At 45.9% G+C, this 23,997-nt stretch overlaps 1 protein-coding gene across 3 annotated transcripts in view; it reads left to right on the top strand.

Moving 5' to 3' along the window:
* The window catches only part of VSTM4 (V-set and transmembrane domain containing 4), a 106,076-nt gene that overhangs the window by 25,434 nt on the left and 56,645 nt on the right, over positions 1–23,997 (top strand). For all 3 annotated transcript variants that reach the window (XM_047702853.1, XM_047702855.1, XM_047702854.1), the window contains exons 3-4: positions 6,623–6,691; positions 19,631–19,738. In XM_047702853.1, coding sequence (XP_047558809.1) covers positions 6,623–6,691; positions 19,631–19,738 — 177 coding nt within the window. The remainder of the gene's footprint in view (positions 1–6,622; positions 6,692–19,630; positions 19,739–23,997) is intronic.

Raw genomic sequence — 23,997 nt, 5'->3', positions numbered from 1 at the left:
GCTGTAGGCATTTAGCGACAAGGACAAGGAACCTTTTCTTGGGGGCCATTTGGACGACTGAAGATTCACACAGTGAAACAAAGGACTAACAACAAAGGATGGTGCTGGAAGCAGGTGCAGGAATTAGAGCCGGGAAAAAAACAGACAAAAATCCCTTTTCTAATGGAGCTAACACTGTTGGGATAAAAATGGCTCACTCTGTCTTGGGCCCTGTTGTAAGCACTTCACATATATTAACACGTTTGACTCACATGTCTTTTAAGAGCAGGCATTTGTCATCCCTGTTTGTGAAACTAAGGCGCTGGGAAATCAAGCAACTTGCCCAAGGTTACACAACCGGTAAATGGCAACTTGTTTTGTTTTGTTTTTGTTTGTTTTTTAACCCGAGGTTTATTAGTGCATCTCAAACTTTAAAGTTGACATGATTGATCCAGGGTATCTGGTTTAAAAGCAGATTCTGGTCCAGTAGGTCTGGCTTGGGGACCCTAGAATTCGGCACTTCTAACAAGCCCCCAGGTGACACCGCACTGCTTGGCTGTGGGCCACATTTGGAGTGGCGAGGCTCGGGATGATTATGGGCATGCTGGATCTCCCGAAAACTCAGGTCCTTGGAGATAATCCCTCTTTCCTTTCTGCTTTCTTTGTGTCTCTTTACGGTTCTCCTAGCCTCTGCTCAATTTGTTGAAGTTATGAAAGCCCTTTCAAGCTAATTCAGAAGAAAGGCAGGGATAGATTTAAGGATATGGAGCTCATAAAATGCAAGGATAGCAGCCACATTATATCAGCCTTCTTGGGGCCTAGAGCTCCAGCAAGATCAAGCCCTCAGCCCCACTGAGTCCTCTCACTTCGTGTCCCCTTGCGGGTTCTGCCCCTGCTCCGTTCCACTTGCCTGTGTTTCCAACATGGCTGCTGCCCAGAATTCCACAGGCTCCTTCAACCCCAGGGCCCACAACAACCATTATATACTATGTTTCTTAGTTTAAATTCTTGAAGGAAGAATCTGATTGATTGCACTGGCAGTCAGCTGTGGGTGGGGAAATTAAGCAGGATGATGATGGGCAAATTATGTGACTTATTGAATATTATATACAAGACCAAGAATTCATTCCTGGAGGGCTTACTTTGTGGACTCAGAAAGAAATGGATTATCCATTTATTTACTAGGCGCTAACTAGCTGCCAGGCAGTCTACCAAGATGGGATATAGAGATAGAAGATACATTTTAAGGAATTTAGGTTCTAATGGGAGAGTTCTTCAGTAGTGGCAGACTAATTTATAGCAGATCAAAGTCTGCCTTCTGAGAGCAATTAGAAAGTAGAAAAAAAGAAATGTAGATTTCAGTTGTACCAATTACACACTTATTTATCATAAATACATTTGTATTGCACAATTATATGTATTTCAGCTACCTTAATTTGTCTCTGAAGGACTATCTAAATAGAGCATAGGGAAGAGTAGTTGGTGACCCCAATTGTTGGAGACACTTAACTCTTTGAGAAATTCCGTCATACTTAAGCAGTTAAGAGAAGCTATGCAGAAAGTGTCAATCAGGATGCTTGAGAGGCAAGCAGAACTTTTGGCAATTTTAACAGTTGGAAGGGCCCTGGTTGATACTGTAGGCTTCTCACTGAGGATCCCTTAAGTAAGGCCAAGCCAGAGATAGTCTAGACTATATAAAACTGAAACCCAGACTCTAGGCTAAACCCAGACTCTAGTTAAAATCCTGAATGGATTAGATGTTCTCTCTAGTTTTACCAATTACCAGGAAAATTTTTAAAAAGTGTTTAAGATTTTATTTTTAAGTAAAAAATGTCTAAGATCTTATTTTCAAGTAAGCTTTACACCCAATGTGGGGCTTGAACTCACAACCCTGAGATCAAGAGTTGCACACTCTACCCGCTGAGCCTGCCAGAGACCCCGGAAGATAAAATCTTGCTTAGTTTTCTAAAGTTTTCTATATAAAATGTCTGGCATTCAACTAAAAGAGAGTGCTAAGATACAGCAAGGGACATGATCAAAAGCAAAGATAGATAACAGAAACAGGTCTACAGGTGATGCAGATATGAAAGTTATCAGGCACATGCATTAAAGTAATGTGATTAATATGGTTGCAAAATTAGGTGACAAGCTGGAGAAATTTGTTGGGAGCTGGGATTTATAAACATGAATAAATTAATTAAATATAAAAATGAATTAATAGACGATTTTATCACATGGGAAGACTGGCGATCTGCAAGATGGGTCAATAAGAAATACCCAGTATAAGGCCTAGAGAAGTAAAAAGATGAAAATTCAGATTGAAATTCATGACAATATAATACAAAAGTTTTTGGGAGGGACAGTAAATAGAGTTTCAGACGATCTCTGCCATAGGCCTTACCTCTCTGATTCAATCTCCATTCCAACCTCCTTTGTTTTTCTATTCAGGTGTCAGATTTTCTTCTCTAGAACTCTCCAGTGTGGTAGCCACAGGCCTTTTTATTTTAATTAAAATAAAATTAAAAATTCAATTCCTCAGGCCCATGTGGACCAGCCACACTTCACATTCTCAATTAGCCGCGGGCGGCCATTTCCTTCATCCTGGAAAGTTCTATCAGACAGTGATCTCATTCTTTCACATTTTGCTTTTTTTGGTCAGCTTAATTTTTTTACCCATGATTAAATTACCCTTATGCATGGAACCTTTCCGTGCTTCCGGCCTCTTTTGTGGAATATTCAAAGTTTTACACTGTATAGCTCAGTTCTGTTTCCTGACTGTTAGGAGCAGGCTCAGTAAGTTCAGTGATCAACTATGACTAAAAGTGAACAAAATAATCTCAAAATCAGATGCCTTCTGCTGTGCGTGACTGTCTGGCACAGAGTGGTGCTCAGAGCCCAGACCCTAGGCCATCAGATGACTTCAGGCTCCTCTGTCTAGGGGTACTTGGCAAGTGCACCATACTTAGAAAGATGTCCACTAATATGGTCAAATAAATGTTTTGGTTCTTAGAATTCCCACTGGGGAACTCTGTAGTTGACAAGTATGTGGGGCAAGTGGGACTTCTACTGTGTTCAGTCCCAGCTTTGTCATTTATTGGCTTTTAAACAAAGACAACCTACTTTCCCCCTGCTGGAGCCTCCAGTGTGGTGTGTCAGGCATTGTACCTCTCCCTCATGTGTGAGTTGTGATAATTAAATGTGGTTCTGCAAATGGGAAAATTGCTTTGTAAATGTCAGGGCCGCTCACACCATATGGTATTATTTTGGATCACAGTGTGGGCCGGGTCCATAAACTACTACACTTCACGCTGTGCCATTTCTCTCTCTCTTTTTTTTTTTTTTTTTTTTACAGCATTATAAACATATATTTTTATCCCCAGGGGTACAGGTATGCGAATCGCCAGGTTTACACACTTCACAACCATAGCACATACCCTCCCCAATATCCATAACCCCACCCCCTCTCCCAACCCCCTCCCCCCATCAACCCTCAGTTTGTTTTGTGAGATTAAGAGTCACTTATGGTTTGTCTCCCTCCCAATCCCATCTTGTTTCATTTACTCTTCTCCTACCCCCTCAACCCCCCATGTTGCATCTCCTCTCCCTCATATCAGGGAGATCATATGATAGTTGTCTTTCTCCGATTGACTTATTTCGCTAAGCATGATACCCTCTAGTTCCATCCACGTCGTCGCAAATGGCAAGATTTCATTTCTTTTGATGGCTGCATAGTATTCCATTGTGTATATATACCACATCTTCTTTATCCATTCGTCTGTAGATGGACATCTAGGTTCTTTCCATAGTTTGGCTATTGTAGACATTGCTGCTATAAACATTCGGGTGCACGTGCCCCTTCGGATCACTATGTTTGTATCTTTAGGGTAAATACCCAGCAGTGCAATTGCAGGGTCATAGGGTAGTTCTATTTTCAACATTTTGAGGAACCTCCATGCTGTTTTCCAGAGTGGTTGCACCAGCTTGCATTCCCACCAACAGTGTAGGAGGGTTCCCCTTTCTCCGCATCCTCGCCAGCATCTGTCATTTCCTGACTTGTTAATTTTAGCCATTCTGACTGGTGTGAGGTGATATCTCATGGTGGTTTTGATTTGTATTTCCCTGATGCCGAGTGATATGGAGCACTTTTTCATGTGTCTGTTGGCCATCTGGATGTCTTCTTTGCAGAAGTGTCTGTTCATGTCCTCTGCCCATTTGTTCTTTGGGTATTGAGTTTGCTAAGTTCTTTATAGATTTTGGACACTAGCCCTTTATCTGATATGTCATTTGCAAATATCTTCTCCCATTCTGTCAGTTGTCTTTTGGTTTTGTTCACTGTTTCCTTTGCTGTGCAAAAGCTTTTGATCTTGATAAAATCCCAAAAGTTCATTTTTGCCCTTGCTTCCCTTGCCTTTGGTGATGTTCCTAGGAAGATGTTGCTGCGGCTGAGGTCGAAGAGGTTGCTGCCTGTGTTCTCCTCGAGGATTTTGATGGATTCCTTTCTCACATTGAGATCCTTCATCCATTTTGAGTCTATTTTTGTGTGTGGTGTAAGGAAATGATCCAATTTCATTTTTCTGCATGTGGCTGTCCAATTTTCCCAACACCATTTATTGAAGAGGCTGTCTTTTTTCCATTGGACATTCTTTCCTGCTTTGTCGAAGATGAGTTGACCATAGAGTTGAGGGTCCATTTCTGGGCTCTCTATTCTGTTCCATTGATCTATGTGTCTGTTTTTGTGCCAGTACCATGCTGTCTTGATGATGACAGCTTTGTAATAGAGCTTGAAGTCCGGAATTGTGATGCCACCAACTTTGGCTTTCTTTTTCAATATTCCTTTGGCTATTCGAGGTCTTTTCTGGTTCCATATAAATTTTAGGATGATTTGTTCCATTTCTTTGAAAAAAATGGATGGTACTTTGATAGGAATTGCATTAAATGTGTAGATTGCTTTAGGTAGCATAGACATTTTCACAATATTTATTCTTCCAATCCAGGAGCATGGAACATTTTTCCATTTCTTTGTGTCTTCCTCAATTTCTTTCATGAGTACTTTATAGTTTTCTGAGTATAGATTCTTAGTCTCTTTGGTTAGGTTTATTCCTAGGTATCTTATAGTTTTGGGTGCAATTGTAAATGGGATGGACTCCTTAATTTCTCTTTCTTCTGTCTTGTTGTTGGTGTAGAGAAATGCAACTGATTTCTGTGCATTGATTTTATATCCTGACACTTTACTGAATTCCTGTACAAGTTCTAGCAGTTTTGGAGTGGAGTCTTTTGGGTTTTCCACATAGAGTATCATATCATCTGCGAAGAGTGAGAGTTTGACTTCTTCTTTGCCGATTTGGATGCCTTTAATTTCCTTTTGTTGTCTGATTGCTGAGGCTAGGACTTCTAGTACTATGTTGAATAGCAGTGGTGATAACGGACATCCCTGCCGTGTTCCTGACCTTAGCGGAAAAGCTTTCAGTTTTTCTCCATTGAGAATGATATTTGCGGTGGGTTTTTCATAGATGGCTTTGATAATATTGAGGTATGTGAGGTATGTGCCCTCTATCCCTACACTTTGAAGAGTTTTGATCAGGAAGGGATGCTGTACTTTGTCAAATGCTTTTTCAGCATCTATGGAGAGTATCATATGGTTCTTGTTCTTTCTTTTATTAATGTGTTGTATCACATTGATTGATTTGCGGATGTTGAACCAGCCTTGCAGCCCTGGAATAAATCCCACTTGGTCGTGGTGAATAATCCTTTTAATGTACTGTTGAATCCTATTGGCTAGTATTTTGGCGAGAATTTTTGCATCTGTGTTCATCAAGGATATTGGTCTGTAGTTCTCTTTTTTGTTGGGATCCTTGTCTGGTTTTGGGATCAAGGTGATGCTGGCCTCATAAAATGAGTTTGGAAGTTTTCCTTCTATTTCTATTTTTTGGAACAGTTTCAGGAGAATAGGAATTAGTTCTTCTTTAAATGTTTGGTAGAATTCCCCCGGGAAGCCGTCTGGCCCTGGGCTTTTGTTTGTTTGGAGATTTTTGATGACTGTTTCAATCTCCTTACTGCTTATGGGTCTGTTCAGGCTTTCTATTTCTTCCTGGTTCAGTTGTGGTATTTTATATGTCTCTAGGAATGCATCCATTTCTTCCAGATTGTCAAATTTGTTGGCGTAGAGTTGCTCATAGTATGTTCTTATTATTGTCTGTATTTCTTTGGTGTTCATTGTGATCTCTCCTCTTTCATTCATGATTTTATTTATTTGGGTCCTTTCTCTTTTCTTTTTGATAAGTCTGGCCAGGGGTTTATCAATCTTATTAATTCTTTCAAAGAACCAGCTCCTCGTTTCGTTGATTTGTTCTATTGTTTTTTTGGTTTCTATTTCATTGATTTCTGCTCTGATCTTTATGATTTCTCTTCTCCTGCTGGGTTTAAGGTTTCTTTCTTGTTCTTTCTCCAGCTCCTTTAGGTGTAGGGTTAGGTTGTGTACCTGAGATCTTTCTTGTTTCTTGAGAAAGGCTTGTACCGCTATATATTTTCCTCTCAGGACTGCCTTTGTTGTGTCCCACAGATTCTGAACCGTTGTGTTTTCATTATCATTTGTTTCCATAAATTTTTTCAATTCTTCTTTAACATTTCTCTTTTTGTCTTACAGTGATTTCCCTCAAAGCTTCTGAAGATGCATCCTTTGAGAAAAAGAAAGAGACCTGGGCATTTTTTGAAGGTAGACCTTGAATGTTTCTTTATTATAAGATGCCCCTCACTTTTAGAGAATAAGAAAGGAATAAAATCGGAAGAAAGTGTAACCAAACTCAAGGGGGTCACCACTTGGGGTACACCAAATTGAACACAACCAATACTGGAAGCGAAGGACTTTTTATTTCTTGTTACAAGTTAGGGGACAAGGAGATAGTTCTCAAAGCACCGTCTCCCCACAGGATTAGTACAAGAACCTTTATTCAGTGTGTTAGGAGCTGGGGTGGGAGCTGCCATTGGTACGGTTTGGATGAGTCGCGCATGTCTAGCACATCAGGACAATAGTACATACCTCGTACGTTCTAAAAAATGGCAGAACAGAAGAAGAATTGAAAAAATTCATGGAAACAAATGATAATGAAAACACAATGGTTCAAAATCTGTGGGACACAACAAAGGCAGTCCTGAGAGGAAAATATATAACGGTACAAGCCTTTCTCAAGAAACAAGAAAGGTCTCAGGTACACAACCTAACCCTACACCTAAAAGAGCTGTAGAAAGAACAAGAAAGAAAGCCTAAACCCAGCAGGAGAAGAGAAATCATAAAGATCAGAGCAGAAATCAATGAAATAGAAACCAAAAAAACAATAGAACAAATCAATGAAACTGGGAGCTGGTTCTTTGAAAGAATTAATAAGATCGATAAACCCCTGGCCAGACTTATCAAAAAGAAAAGAGAAAGGACCCAAATAAAATCATGAATGAAAGAGGAGAGATCACAACGAACACCAAAGAAATACAGACAATTATAAGAACATACTATGAGCAACTCTACGCCAACAAATTTGACAATCTGGAAGAAATGGATGCATTCCTAGAGACATATAAACTACCACAACTGAACCAGGAAGAAATAGAAAACCTGAACAGACCCATAAGCAGTAAGGAGATTGAAACAGTCATCAAAAATCTCCAAACAAACAAAAGCCCAGGGCCAGACGGCTTCCCGGGGGAATTCTACCAAACATTTAAAGAAGAACTAATTCCTATTCTCCTGAAACTGTTCCAAAAAACAGAAATGGAAGGGAAACTTCCAAACTCATTTTATGAGGCCAGCATCACCTTGATCCCAAAACCAGACAAGGATCCCATCAAAAAAGAGAACTACAGACCAATATCCTTGATGAACACAGATGCAAAAATTCTCGCCAAAATACTAGCCAATAGGATTCAACAGTACATTAAAAGGATTATTCACCACGACCAAGTGGGATTTATTCCAGGGCTGCAAGGTTGGTTCAACATCCGCAAATCAATTAATGTGATACAACACATTAATAAAAGAAAGAACAAGAACCATATGATACTCTCCATAGAGGCTAAAAAAGCATTTGACAAAGTACAGCATCCCTTCCTGATCAAAACTCTTCAAAGTGTAGGGATAGAGGGCACATACCTCAATATTATCAAAGCCATCTATGAAAAACCCACCGCAAATATCATTCTCAATGGAGAAAAACTGAAAGCTTTTCCGCTAAGGTCAGGAACACGGCAGGGATGTCCGTTATCACCACTGCTATTCAACATAGTACTAGAAGTCCTAGCCTCAGCAATCAGACAACAAAAGGAAATTAAAGGCATCCAAATCGGCAAAGAAGAAGTCAAACTCTCACTCTTCGCAGATGATATGATACTCTATGTGGAAAACCCAAAAGACTCCACTCCAAAACTGCTAGAACTTGTACAGGAATTCAGTAAAGTGTCAGGATATAAAATCAATGCACAGAAATCAGTTGCATTTCTCTACACCAACAACAAGACAGAAGAAAGAGAAATTAAGGAGTCCATCCCATTTACAATTGCACCCAAAACTATAAGATACCTAGGAATAAACCTAACCAAAGAGACTAAGAATCTATACTCAGAAAACTATAAAGTACTCATGAAAGAAATTGAGGAAGACACAAAGAAATGGAAAAATGTTCCATGCTCCTGGATTGGAAGAATAAATATTGTGAAAATGTCTATGCTACCTAAAGCAATCTACACATTTAATGCAATTCCTATCAAAGTACCATCCATTTTTTTCAAAGAAATGGAACAAATCATCCTAAAATTTATATGGAACCAGAAAAGACCTCGAATAGCCAAAGGAATATTGAAAAAGAAAGCCAAAGTTGGTGGCATCACAATTCCGGACTTCAAGCTCTATTACAAAGCTGTCATCATCAAGACAGCATGGTACTGGCACAAAAACAGACACATAGATCAATGGAACAGAATAGAGAGCCCAGAAATAGACCCTCAACTCTATGGTTAACTCATCTTCGACAAAGCAGGAAAGAATGTCCAATGGAAAAAAGACAGCCTCTTCAATAAATGGTGTTGGGAAAATTGGACAGCCACATGCAGAAAAATGAAATTGGATCATTTCCTTACACCACACACAAAAATAGACTCAAAATGGATGAAGGATCTCAATGTGAGAAAGGAATCCATCAAAACCCTTGAGGAGAACACAGGCAGCAACCTCTTCGACCTCAGCCGCAGCAACATCTTCCTAGGAACATCACCAAAGGCAAGGGAAGCAAGGGCAAAAATGAACTATTGGGATTTTATCAAGATCAAAAGCTTTTGCACAGCAAAGGAAACAGTGAACAAAACCAAAAGACAACTGACAGAATGGGAGAAGATATTTGCAAATGACATATCAGATAAAGGGCTAGTGTCCAAAATCTATAAAGAACTTAGCAAACTCAATACCCAAAGAACAAATGGGCAGAGGACATGAACAGACACTTCTGCAAAGAAGACATCCAGATGGCCAACAGACACATGAAAAAGTGCTCCATATCACTCGGCATCAGGGAAATACAAATCAAAACCACCATGAGATATCACCTCACACCAGTCAGAATGGCTAAAATTAACAAGTCAGGAAATGACAGATGCTGGCGAGGATGCGGAGAAAGGGGAACCCTCCTACACTGTTGGTGGGAATGCAAGCTGGTGCAACCACTCTGGAAAACAGCATGGAGGTTCCTCAAAATGTTGAAAATAGAACTACCCTATGACCCAGCAATTGCACTGCTGGGTATTTACCCTAAAGATACAAACATAGTGATCCGAAGGGGCACGTGCACCCAAATGTTTATAGCAGCAATGTCTACAATAGCCAAACTATGGAAAGAACCTAGATGTCCATCAACAGACGAATGGATAAAGAAGATGTGGTATATATACACAATGGAATACTATGCAGCCATCAAAAGAAATGAAATCTTGCCATTTGCGACGACGTGGATGGAACTAGAGGGTATCATGCATAGCGAAATAAGTCACTCGGAGAAAGACAACTATCACGTGATCTCCCTGATATGAGGGAGAGGAGATGCAACATGGGGGGTTAAGGGGGTAGGAGAAGAGTAAATGAAACAAGATGGGATTGGGAGGGAGACAAACCATAAGTGACTCTTAATCTCACAAAACAAACTGAGGGTTGATGGGGGGAGGGGGTTGGGAGGGGGGGTGGGATTATGGACATTGGGGAGGGTATGTGCTATGGTGAGTGCTGTGAAGTGTGTAAACCTGGCGATTCACAGACCTGTAACCGTGGGGATAAAAATATCTTATATGTTTATAAAAATAAAATTAAAAAAAAATGGGAAAAGCAAAAAAAAAAAACCCTATTAAAAGCTAACCTTCCCTTTGTCTCTTTAAAAAAAAAAAATGGCAGAACCCTCCGCCCATAGGATGTAATGTTAGCATAATGAGCTAAAGGTAACTTGAGGTCCTCAGTTTCAGCCTGGCTCACCTGGCTCCCATGCGGGCTGTTAGTGGAGATACACCGAGCAGGTGGGTCTCAGGTGAAACACCTCGTTGGGCGTATCCTAGGCTGGAACTGTTGGTTCTGTGAAACAAAGCACATTCCTTCCCTGCTTTTGTCCCTTCCCTTCCCACCTTCTGCTGATAGCTTCCATCCCTCTTATTTGAGTAACTTCCTATTGCATTTAACCAACAAAAAGGATCCTGACTTCTTAGTTGTGCTATGACATCAAGTTGTTTTCTTTATTTTTTTAATTAATTTATTTGAGAGAGAGAGAGAGAGAGAGAGAACATGAGCAGAGGGAGAGGGAGAAGCAGACTTCCCACCAAGCAGGGAGCCTGATGCAGCACTTGAACCCAGGACTCTAGGATCATGATAACCGAGTGAGCCACTCAGGTGTCCCTTAAGTTGTTTTCTTATCTTTAATTTACTCAAGAGAAGGGTGGGAGGGGCCCTTGGGTGGCTCAGTTGGTTAAGCGTCGACTCTTGACTCTTTATTTCTGCTCAGGTCATGATCTCAGGGTCGTGAGATCGACTCAGCTCAGAGTCTGCTTGTCTCTCTCCCTTTCCCTCAGCCCCTCACCCACTCATGCTCTCTCTCTAAAAAAAGTTAGTAGAATCTTTTGAAAAACCCCAAAACTATATATATATATAGAGAGAGAGAGAGAGAGAGAGAGAGAGAGAATGAGAGAGAGAGAGAGAGAAAGAGAGTAAGGTGGGAATCCCTGTTGGTATCAGCCCATGGGTTTTGAGAGAGTAGAGACAAAGCCCCAAGCTCCAGAATTCCTACTCCTAAGTGATTTTAGGGAGGGATCTTCAAGTACTGTACAAATGAAATGTACCCCTACTGTGGCAAACTTTATCTCCAGTTTCTTACAGAGTTTGGGATTCTAGAAATAGGTTGAGAACCTTCAGCAAGTGGTTTTCAACCCATGTTAGAGTCTCCTGGGGAGCTTTAAAAACACTGATGCCTGGACCGCATCTCTGGACATTCTGATTGAACTGGAACTGGTTCAAAGCTCTTCAGGTTAAAAAAAAAAAAGGGGGTGTGTGTGCCTGGGTGGCTCAGTGAGTTAAGCCTCTGCCTTCAGCTCAGGTCATAATCCCAGGGTCCTGGTATTGAACCCCACATTGGGCTCTCTGCTCAGCAGGGAGCCTGCTTCCCCCACTCTGTCTCTGCCTGTCTCTTTGCCCACTTGTGATCTCTGTCAAATAAATAAATAAAATCTTAAAAAAAAAAAACAAAAACTCTCCAGGTGCTCCCAGCAGGAGCTCTGGCTGGTCCTGGGCCAGCAGCAGCAGCATTACCTGGGAGCCTGATACAAAGGCACAGTGTCAGGCCCTCCCTTCACGCGCAAGATCAGAAACACTAGGGGTGGTGCCCAGAAGTCTGGGTTTTCACAAGACCTCCAGGGGGGATTCTGCTGCACTCAGACTGGGGTTCAAGGGGGTTGGGCCTCTCCAGGGTACATTTGCCAGTTATGGATATATTTTTGGTTGCCACAAGTAGGCTTTCGATGCTCTTGGCTTCTACGGGGTAGAGGCCAGGCGTGCTGCTAAACGTCCTAGCCATGCCCGTGTAGGTCAGCTTCCCACAACAAGGAAGTCTCTGGCCCCAAATGTCAAGAGTGCCGAGGCTAAGAAACCTTGCCTTACTGAGAGTGAGGAGAGTTCACAGGAATTATTATCACAAAGTGGGGGAGGATTATGACCAGAAGCAATGAAAGAATGTCCTTTGTGAGTTCTGGGCAGAGCCTTTGGTCAGTGAAAAACTGATGAATGTCAAAAGGTGATCAGGAAATCCTGAAGGATTACATTTAGGGAAGGCATGGCATTTATGGGTGATGAATCCCCTTGCTGAACAGATCTCGGGAGATGTGTGTGCCTTGGGGGTTCCCCTCACCTTTAGTTAGCTCACAGATGTGCTGCAAGGAGATCGTGCCCCATGGGAGGGGGGCACTTGGATCCAAACCCACCTCTTCCTCTTCCGATAGCCAGTTAAAAGCAGTGGGTGGAGGCACTTTCTCTCTTAGAAAAATGTAATCACAGTTGGGAACATTATTTGCAACCAGGAAGTGTCACCCAGATAGGAGACTGGGATTCATTGTTTTGCCATAAAATACTTTCTTTGTGAGACTGCTCTTTCATTTGGTAGCGATTCCATGTATTCCCTGCCTTTTCTTTTCTTTCTTTTTTCTTTTTTTTAAGATTATTTACTTATTTATTTGACAGACAGAGATCACAAGTAGGCAGAGAGGCAGGCAGAGAAAGAGGGCGAAGCAGGCTCTCTGACAAACAGAGAGCCCGATGTGGGGCTCGATCCCAGGACCCTGAGACCATGATCTGAGCCAAAGGCAGAGGCTTTAACCCACTGAGCCACCCAGGTGCCCCCTCCCCCAGCTTTTCATTCAGGGAATGCCTGTTTGTTATCAAGGAGATGAAAGGAAATTTACTCCATGGAGTGAAGCAGTAGAAAAAACAATTGATTTACTCCATGTTTCGGGGAGCTGCTCCATGACCGAGGCCCAATGGTGAGGGAGAAGTATGGAGACATCCAGGGCATCCCTAAGGTAGGTCGCTGGCAGCTGTGACATCGGGACCCTTGTTTATCAACAGATGCATAAGGATCTCCTGGGGGGTTGTTAGTGACCCGGATTCTGGGCTCCCCACCGAGAATCTGATTATTGCATTTAGGAAGGGAGCAAAACATTTGTACTGGGGCCCAGGGTGTTTCCCCAGTGCAAATGGTCTGAGGACTGTATTTAGAAATAACCAATGGTATGGGGGGGGCTAGCTTAGTCAGTTAAGCTTTTGGCTCAGGTCATGATTTCGGGGTCCTGGGATAGAGCCCGTATTGGGCTCAGCAGGGAATCTGCTTCTCCCTCTGCCTCTGCCCCTGATCACACACACACACTAACACACATACACACACAAACACACACATACATACACACTCTCTTTCTCTCCCTCAAACAAATGAATAAAATCTTAAAAAAAAAAAAATACCCGTGGTATAAAAAACAAGACTCCATATATCTGGGAAGATTGCAGCACGTGGTCCCAATCCGCCTGGCAGTATCATCAGCATGTCTAAAACGAGCGTGTAATTGATGGTACTTGGTAATTCACATGTAGCTCTTGACTCTCAGGGTCACTCTTAACCTAGCTCTCGGCACAAAATCCGTAGCCCAATGTGGGCTTCCTTCTCCACAGAGAATTAGGTCCCTTCAGGAAAGAGCTAGAGTCCTTGCTCTGTCTAATGCCGCAGAGCAGCTGTTTCCAGAGCCTTCTTTCCCTGTGATTCCAGCAGCAGTGGCCTTGTGTTTTGCTTTCTTAACCCAGCCATGGTGTCAGTGAGGCCGGGGGTACAGATGAAACTCCCTGGCGCCTGATGCTGGGCCTTTGCCCTTTTGTTCCTGGATGGGAGAGCTGATGAGGGATGGCCGTCTCCTGGGGCTCCGCTCAGTGGTCCACAGCACAAATCCCAGCATTGTCAGAGCGCTTGGTGAAATGCGGCAGTGAGTTAAAATCCCTCAGGGCTGTGGCTCAGGTTGGCTGCACAGATCCGAGATCCTGGCGTTTGCATTTTCCCTGGAAGAGTAGAGGACGGACATGGACTTTCTGGAGTCAGCGGTCTGGGAGAGTGGCTTCCTTCACTGTACGGAGACATGCTGGGGCCGCCGGGTTTCAGAGAGGCCGAATATCCCAGCTGGCCTCCGGGTTGCCCAGCAACAGGTGCTGCTTGCCTGTGGCCGGGGCCTCTCTGCTGGGCCTGCCCTGCGGTTGCTTGGTGTTCTGGGACGGGGGATCTGGCACTAGCTCTCTGTGCCCCCACCCCGCCCTCCACCTCCCTGCCGCGTGAATGTCCCTCCAGCCTGCCAGCCCCGCCATCTGCTTCGGGGAGGCCTGGGCTGGGGCAGGAGGGACATTTTCTGCATGGCAGCTTGCAACGGAGCCTAAAAATGACATCCGTGCCTTTGAAAGTCTGGTGGCAGAAGACAAAGCTGCACATGAGTTTGAGGGACGTAAAAGATTTTTAGAATGGTTTTGAGGGCGCAGGTACACGTGGTGTTTGGAAAGCTAACCCCAGGTTCGGTTCAGTGCAGATGTTTTGTTCGATTTGGATCTGAAGGCTGGGGATTCAGGCTCCAGACAAGGATTGTTTGGCCCGGTCTGGTCTGGGTTTTAAAACCTTTGAGGCCACATTTATAATTAGAGAGGTGTGTATGAGGAAGTTAAGGGAAAGTGGGAGATAAGGTAGCACAGGCTGGGCTTCCGGGCCGAGGACAGCTGTCCTGAGCAGAGTGGCCGCCGCCTGTGCAGGGCACAGCCCAGCTTTGCTGTTGCTCGCCCAGTGGCAAGGCGGTGCTCCATCTACATGTTTGTGACCCTGACTGAAACGGCTCAGCGTTTTATCTGTTTGCAGAGAAAACTGGGGGCGGTGGTTTCAGTGTTTTGAGTAGATAAAACGGGGCATTGTCTTTATACAGCAAAAGGAACTCTCGGAAGAGAGGGAAAAATCGGAACTCTGGTGTCTTGGGTGCTACCCCATCCAGAGAAACTCAGATGTTCTGTTTGAGCTTTTCTCCTCCTGCAAGGTGACACTTGCTCACGTTCCTGGAGCTTCAGGAATGCAACAGAGAGAAGGTGTGATTGCTCCTGAGGCTGTGGGTACGCACACACAGGCAGCCGGTGCCTGCCGGACAGTGTCCCCAACCCATGGGTCTGCGTGTTTGGCGGTGTAGCTGAGCCTTCCGGACTGGCCAGATGTTTTATGTCTGCAGCCAGGGCTGCCTGGGGAGAGAGTGCCTCCTCCGTGCCACGTGGTAGAGGCTGTGATCTGAAACCAGAACTCGGGCCTCTCAGAGCCCCTCGCCTCCTGCTGGGGCAGAGCGGGCCACAGATGTCTACAGCGTGCTTCTGGGGACGCTTGTGGGAGATTCTCACCACGACCTTGTCCCTGCTTGATCGCTACAGTTTCCAAACCAAGGAGGGGGCTCCAATGAAGAGGGGGCTCCTGGTGGATGCTGCCCTGCTCCAGTGATCTGGAAACTTCATTCAGTGAGACGGTTTGTCTCTCCAACGAAGGATGAGACTGAAGCTGGATCGCCCTTGCCTTTTTGGTCCTGAGGCCCGCATCTTTGGAGTCTGTCGAGGTGGATGCTGTGTCCTCTTGCCCCACGTCTGTGTGCCTGGCAATGGGGCTGAATTATTTGCCATCCTCTCATGCCAGAAATGACTACACAGTCCTGGTCCCTGAGCAGTTTGCTTAACCCCTGTAAATCCGGGACTGGCCGTGTGGTCTCCGTGTTCTGGCCCACCCTGCATCCTGTCATGAATCCTGGTCTGTGACCCCTGCTCTAGCTCTCAGAATTTCATTGTTTGAATGGAGACCTGAGCCCCTAACTCTGACCACTCAGAGCTCTCACCAAGTGAATCTGCAAAGCCCACGCGTCTGAGACAAGGTGTCTATACAGAAAGGCAGTTTTGATTTTTGTTGTAGGAGAGGGTTTCCACTATCTCTGTCTCAAACTCCTCACATGCCACTGAACTCCTCGACCCCTGTCATCAGGCTCAGCCCGTACCCTCCCACTGAACTGGCTTTCCCCCAGGACTTTTCCAGTAACTTCCAAGGAGGAAAACCCAGTAGATGTTTTCTAGCAGCACCTGCTGCTATTAAAGAACCTTTAACATCTACTCTCTTGGCTTCTAGAACTCTCAACTTCAGTTTTCCTCTGCTTCCGTGACTGGCTCCCAGCTCCCTCTGCAGCAGACTCTTCCTACCCAACTTCCTGCTCCCTTAAATATTAGGGCAGGTGTTCCCTTCCCCTGAAGCCTTATCCTACTATGCTTTCTACTTCTTTTACTTTTAGTTCTTTTACTCTAGTTGAACTTTTAGTTACTTTTACTTTTAGTTTACTTTTACTTTTACTTTAAGTTCCATGAAGAGAAACCTTCTTAGACTAGCTTAGGCCAGAATGTTGACTGAGCCTAAGACCACGGGAGGACCTCATGGACTCTGGCTCAGAGACTACACTGAGCCTCCTGGGCTTTAGGCCAGGGAAGAGAGAGTCAAAAGGAGGCTGAGATGTCTGATTCCATCCCATCCTCCCCCTTCCTTTCTCACTGACCATGGCCTTACTTGCGTCTCCAGCTCTCTGTGGAAGCTAGCCGTTCCCCCTCCGCTGCTCCCAGCATGCTTGCTTTTTCCATTTGGACACGTAACTACCTGCTTCTCCAGGTCCCAAGGGCTTTACAAAGGTGCATTCCTTTTGACTCAGCAATTCCACTTCTAGGAACTTCATCTTAAAAACCTAATTTGAAAGGTGTGTTAAGGTTTGAGTCTATAAATGTTCATCCTCCTCATTTATTACAGGGAGCAGTTAGAAACACTTTGTGTGATCAGTAATAAGTTCCCATGAAGCCACTTCTATTAATCTAATACTTTTTTTTCACTCTGTTTCTCTCTGTATTTTTATTCTTTCTATACATTTTTGCATTTTCTGTGTGTGTGGGTTTTTTTAAAGATTTTATTTATTTACTTGACAGAGAGAAAAACACTGAGAGAGGAAACACAAGCAGGAGGAGTGGGAGAGGGAGAAGCAGACATCCTGCTGAGCAGGGAGCCTGATGCAAGGCTCGATCCCAGGACCCCAGGACCATGACCCAAAGCAAAGGCATACGCTTAACGACTGAGCCACTCAGGCACCCCTTCTGTGTTTTCTTAAATATGACTCAGCACAGAGCTCCAGTCCTCTTTGAAGTTCCTTGTGACCTCCTCAGACTGGTTGAGTTCCTTCTCTGTGTGTTTCTGGCACTGGGCACACCTTTCTGTTGTTACAAATGCCATGGCACTCTCTGATTTCTTGATGAGACTTTAAAATGTCCATTGTTCTATTTCTTGTTCGTAGGAGAGTGCTGAACATGGCTATAATGAATGTCTGTTGGCTCAAGACATTTAAGTGGGTAGGGAAACATTTTGCCAAGTTCAAACGTCTGTAGCTTTTTGCTACAGAGAAGGGTTAAATGATGCTTTTGGCTTCCCTTTGCCTTTCTGAGCAGTCGGCATTTGATCAATCAGATTGGTGATGAAGTTGATCATAGGAGTTTAGGAAATGGATGTATGTTATTAAGGGCTCAAGGTTGGTGTTCACCCTAAATTCACATGTTGAAATCCTAGCCCCTAATAAGACTGTATTAGGAGGTGGGGCCTTTGGGAAGTGATGATGTCATGAGAGTGGAGCCTTCTGAATGGGATTATTTGCCCTTCTAAGACGAGACCCCATAAGAGCTTGTTTGGTGTCTCTCTGTTCTCTGCCATGTGAGGACACCAAGAAGAAATGTCTACAAACCAGGAAGGGAACTCTTACCAGTTACCAGTTCTGCCAGCATCTTGCTCCTGTGGGAAGTGTATGTTTATTGTTTAAACTGCTCAGTCAGGGTTACCTGGGTGGCTCAGTGGGTTAAAGCCTCTGCCTTCGGCTGAGGTCATGATCCCAGGGTCCTGGGACTGAGTCCCGCATCGGGCTCTCTGCTCAGTGGGGAGCCTGCTTCCTCCTCTCTCTCTGCCTGCTTCTGATCTCTGTCTGTCAAATAAATAAATAAAATCTTAAAAAACAAAAACAAAAAACTGCTCAGTCGATGGTATTTTGTTATAGTGGCCTAAATTGACTGAGACAAAGATGATCATGAAAAAAAATGGACATAATTGTAGATTAGCATATATTTCTAAAAAGTGATACAGGGATCCCCTGTACCCATTTGTGCCCTTAACCCAGTTTCTCCCAATGGTAACATCATGCAAAACTCTAGTAAAACACGGCAACCAGGATGTTGACATTGATACAGCCAAGATACAGAACATTCCCCTCCCCACAAATGTTTTTTAGAGCCAAACCCAGGTTCCTCCCATCAGCTACTCGCTGCTTAACCTCTGGCAAACATTAATCTGTTCTCCATTTCTGTAATTCTGCCATTATATAAATAAAATCATACAGTATGTAGCCTTCTGGGATTTCTGCCCCCCCCAACCCCACCTCCGCATTTAGCATCATTCTCCGGAAGTTCCAGAGTGCTGCATCTGTTAGTAGTCCGTGGTGTGTATGAGCACAGTTTGTTGAGTCGTCCACCTCCTGAAGGACCTCTGGGCAGGTGCCAGTTTCGGGCTACTGCAAATAAAGCTGCGATTTTGTGTGAACTGAAGTTTTCATTTCTCTGGGGGCGTTTGTCCAGAGCAGTTGCTGAGTTGAAGGGAATTTGTAGGTGTATCTTTTATGAAACTGTTTTCTGGAGTGGCTGTACCATTTTATATTCTCACCAGCAAACTGGTCTCCAGTGACCCAGTTTATTCATAGCCTTCCTGGCATTTGGTATTGTCGCTATTTTTTATTTTATTGGTTTTGATGGGTGTGTGAGATATCTCGGCGTGGTTTAAATTTGCACTTCTCGAATGGCTGAGGAAGTTGAACATCTTCTCATGAACTTATTTGCCTCCTGTATGTTCTCTTTAGTGAAATGTCTCTGGTTCTGCTCATTTCCTAGTAGGATTGGTTGCTCATTTTTTTACTGTTGTGTTTTGAGAGTTCTTTATATTTTACATACTAGTCCTTTGTTGGATATACAGTTACAAATATTTCCTCCCAGTCCGTAGCTTGTCTTTTCATCCTCTTCATACGGGTGTTTCCAAAAGAGAAGTATTTAATTTTGATGAAATCAAGTTGATCAAATTTTCTCTATATAGATGATGTTAGTGTGAAGTGTAAAAATTCTCTGCTTATGGATGCCTGGGGGACTCAGTCAGTTAAGTGTCTGCCTTTGGCTCAGGTCATGATCCCAGGGTCCTGGGATCAAGTCCCGTATTGGGTTCCTTGCTCAGCAGGGAGTCTGTTTCTCCCTCGGCCTCCCACTTCCCCTGCTTGTGCTCTCTCTCTCTCTCTCTCTGACAAACGAATAAAGTCCTTAAAAAATACATTTATAAAAAAATGTCTCTGCTTAGTCCTAGATCCCAAAGATTTTCCTCCTATTTTCTCCCCTAAATTTTCTAGTTTGTATTTTCTGTGTAGGCTTGTGGTTTATTTTGGACTGATTTTTGGTAACGTATGAAGTTGATCTTATTTGATACCACTATGTCTTTGCCTTCAGATCTCTACATCTACGCTGTTCTCGTGTGCTGCGTGGGGATCCTCAGTGTCCTCCTCTTCACCCTGACCATCATCTGGCAGTCTGTGTTTAGCAAGAGGAAAGCCAGAGGTAAGAGGACCGATAAGGTCATGTCTGGAACGGGAGCACAACCAAACCACAGGCGGGGGAAGATGCTGGGCAAAGTATAACCTTGTTTGAAAAATGCATCGTGAGTCAGGGATTATGTCCCTGTGACAGGTGAGTACAGCGAGTGAGGAGATGTGTCCCCCTTACTCTGCTAAAATCAGTTGTGCCCACGTTGAACTTTCTCTTTTTCTCAAATCCCTTCCTTCCGCGGTCTTCGAGGGGGTGGCCCTTCCCTCTCTCATTCGCCCAGACGGGGCTGTGGAGTCAGATGAACCTGGATTTGACTGATTTTAGACGTGTTCCTTAACCACCCTGACTTCACTGTCCTCATCTATGAAACGAACTGGGGTGGACACTGCCTTCCTCAGACAGTGTGCGGTTGTGAGTGTTCATTATTTAATTACAGTACTGGCCCGGGGCCTGGTGCCCGGCAGGCAGGTGGGGTCAGGAAGGCTCTGCCCAGCCTGGGGGGGGGGGTCACTTCCATCTCCTTCCCTGTCAGCATCCCTACTGGCCTGGATCTGTCCTCAGCCCTGTCCTGCTCTGCTCTTTCTCTCTTAATGATTACAGTTCTGGGGACTCCGACTCTTACCTCCCTATGCAGGCTGCCTGGGCTGCTTTTCCACTCCAGTCCCCACCTCTCAGAAAGCCTTAATGTCTTGTTTCCACTGGAGCCTGTATGCTTCCTCAGAAATACCCTCCCTGGTTCAGATGGCTGCTCTTCACTTACCAGCTGATGACCTACCCGCTGAGCCTCACCTTTCCCATCTGAGTAATGGGAAAGCAGGAGCGTGCCCAGTCCCATGGGATTATTGAGAGGCTAAAGTTCAGCAACAACAGCAACAAAACCTTTAACACATTCCGACTCTTGTAAGTGTCAATGACACGTGGTTAGCATTATGCATCAGCCTGAGGTCACAAAGCTGGGAAGTGTTAGACTGGGTGGTCGCAGTGTATGGGAACGCTTGAACAGGGAGACGGAGCCATGCTCCAGAGGGCCTCTCCGCCAAGGTGCAGGCAAGGCTCAGGGAGGGTGGGGGTGCCCTCGGGGACCAGCCTGCAGGAAGCTGTTGCCATTGCAGAGTTAGGGGACGAGGGCAGGAGAGGCTCCTGGGACTTGCAAGAAGTGCCGCTGTGGGACAAGTGTCACCAGCAGCAGCCTTAGAAGAGGGACCCAGGCCACGCCATACCAGGAGGCAGCAGGGAGGGAGCGGAGAGCACTCATTCCTCAGCCCTCCTTTCTCCCCTCTCCTCTGGATGTCCTGCTGCTGCTTTGCTGTGCTCTCACCAATCAGGAGCCAGAGAGCAGGGCGTGGAGGTCAGCCTCCAGGCCAGTCACGGTGGAGAGGGACACAGAGACACCCAGCACACCCAGGCCTATGGCGGATCTTTCATGGGCCCTACCCTTCCCACAGTGCTCTCTGTGGTCTCTCAGCTGATCCGGACAGCCTTCCTCTGTAGCCTCCACCTACCGCGTCAAGAGTGCCCAAGCTTTCCTCCTGTTGCAAACCCTTGCCTACGCCTGTGAGCTTGTGGGACACATTGTACAGATGCCTTCGCTGCCCTTCAAGAGAATAGCGAGGAAGGCACAGGCCCATCATCTGATCCATTCTCCTTGGAATTTGGCTTATGACAGCTGCTCAGCAAGTAGTGGACAAATGTGTTTGTTTCCCAGCTGCTTTGCTCCCAGCTGTTGGAGTTTGGAAACCCCATAAGCAGTCTCTAAGCCTGTTTTGCTCCAAAGGCACCTCTGCCTGGGTTTGGGAGCAGGACAGAGCAGCGTGCCTTGAGCTGCAGGCTCTGGTAGTTGGTAGGCAGGATCGGGGAAACAAAGCAAAGTAGTTAGTTCAGGAGACATCCATCTCCTCCAGAGCCGATGAGGCAGACTGCCGGAGTACGTGCCATGCCTCACACAGAGCCCCTGAGAACCCAGATCCCAGTCACCCTTGACCCCCCCCCCCCCGGAGCGAGCCCAGACAGCCTCGTGTGCACCTGTGCACAGTATCCCAAAGCCCCGCTGAGCTTCCAGGAGCTTCGCAGGGGCACCTGCTTCGGGCTGCACTGCTCAGTGGCTCCTCCACAATCCTGTGTAATCCTTACCACCAGTCCATACTGCTTCCATTTGAGAGAGAGGACTCAGCTGAGAAGCTTGAGAAAGTCCTGAAAGGGGTATGGCAGAGCCCAAGCTCAGCCTGATTCTGAGGAAATTTCTGTCCGAAGAGAGCTTCGCCATCTGGGAGCCAGGCTTGCCAAGGAATTTTCTTTCAGCCTTCACGGCGGTTCCTGCCAAGGTCCTTTCCAAACAGCAGGTATCGCTCCCTAGTCCCTAGGGAGCTCGGCTTTATTCTAGCAGGCTGGCCTTCTGTGGTCCTGGCTGAGCGGGTCCTGCCCTCTGGGACGCTAGCAGCCAGGTGCCTCCCAGCCACCACAGGGCTGGGGACAGGGGACTGTGCAGGGTAGGGCCAGGGTTACCCCTCACCTGGACCTCGGAGCCTTAGCACAGCACTGCTCGAACCTTAAGGAGCAGACTGTTCACCGGGAAGCCTGCTCAAATGAACATTCTGACTGAGTACTTCTCATGAGATCATGGCGGGTCCACAGTTACCTGTGAGACGCCACGCTTCGAGTGGCAAGGCCTTAGAACTGGTTCTTCTGAACCCTGTCCTCCTTTGCACCCATCTTTTATACGAAATATTTTGAAAGGATCCCATTACCATCTTGAAATGAAACTCAGAGATGAGATGAGCTGCCTGTGCCCACAAAAATACAATCCGGCCCAGACCCCCTTATTACGTGGACAGTTTCTGGGTTTTCTGTGTCACTGTGTGTGGGTTGGGCCTTCTGCGTCCTGGCCACATGGAGGAAAGCCAAGCCCTCTTGCCAGGCTGAGAACCTCAGAGCATCCTGGCTGCTCACAGACACAGGGAAAGCGGAGGGGAGCCCAGCACCGGCTCTCCCCCTCCTTCCCCTGGATCTTCCTCAAAGGGGATATCAGAGTAGCTGTCCCCACTCCCGGTGCCATCCCCTGGAGAGTGCCTGAGGTAAACAAAGCCCAGCCTGGAAGCTGGGGGGCCAGCAGCCAGCGTCCTTCTCTCTCTCCATTCCCGCTGCTTGGCCCTCACCCCGGCCTTATGCTGCCTTGTTTTCCTGAGGTGCTCATTATTCTCGTGAGCTGCCGTTGATTGCACCCATGTGTTCCTTGCTTTGCACTTTCCTCCTGAGCTGTGACTCTTTGTCCTGGCTCTTAGTGCCTGGGTGCTTGCAGCTTTGTCCCAGGGGCTCTGCGGCTTTGAGTCACCCTGTAAAACACGAGTCCTGGTGGCCCAGGACCAGACCCTGAGTTACTCCACAAGCACAGTGCTTTCCCGTAGCCTTTACTTGTTTGGGAATGAGCCCAGACTTGCTGCTTTGAGAGGGCTCTAGCAATCCCCCAGCCTTCCCTGTCTGAGCTCTTACAAGGGCAGTTTGAAGGCATGGTAGGACCAGACGGAAGGAGACGGCCTTAACACCTTTGTCCCTACTCTCTGTGATGTCTCGGTCTAGCTGGCACTTGCTGTGCTAGAACCCTAGCCCTGGAGCCAGGGCTTCCTAGAGCTTGCTAGACCCCACGTTCCCCTGCTGCAGGCTTGTTCTCCCTGCTTCCCCAGGGGATGGGGCCAGAGAGCTTTTGAGCTGTACCCCTAGGAGGAAGGTGTGGGGGGTGGTGCGTCCCTGTCACAGCCACGCTCAGTGCAGGGAGGAGGCTCAAAGCATGGAGTGGGGGGGTGGGTGTGGGTGAGGAGCAGAGAGGTGACCCTGGGTCCTTGGAGAAGTTGATTGGCTCACCTGCCTGCTGTTGCAGACACTTGGACAATTCCTAGCATGAGCTCTCCTCACTGCACACTTCTGAGATGCAGAGTTGGTCTTCAGAGCATGTGGGAAGGTTGGCTGGTTCTCGTGGGCCCACTGCCACCTTGGGAAGGGGACCCACCCTCCCTGTGTGGGTGCTTGTCAGCCTCCTCAGGAGCCTAATGCCAAGAGCATGGGCCCCAGAGCCTGGATTCAAACTCCTTTACTTACAGAGTGGGTCTTCTTAGGCCCCGATGTCTATCCTGCATTCCCAAGTGTCCTCACTATAAAATGGGGACAGGAGTTTCTCTTACTTGTATGGCTCCTGGGGATGCTTTCCCCAGTATGGTGTGGCCGTCAGTCCTGGCGTGGGCAGTTCTGGAGAGCACCTTCCAAAGCCTGCAGCTCAGTTT

Source organism: Lutra lutra, chromosome 14, assembly GCF_902655055.1.
Source record: "Lutra lutra chromosome 14, mLutLut1.2, whole genome shotgun sequence".
Classification (NCBI taxonomy): Eukaryota; Metazoa; Chordata; class Mammalia; order Carnivora; family Mustelidae; genus Lutra; species Lutra lutra.
Note: the sequence above shows the minus strand (reverse complement) of the source record. Positions and strands in the feature narration are given on the sequence as shown.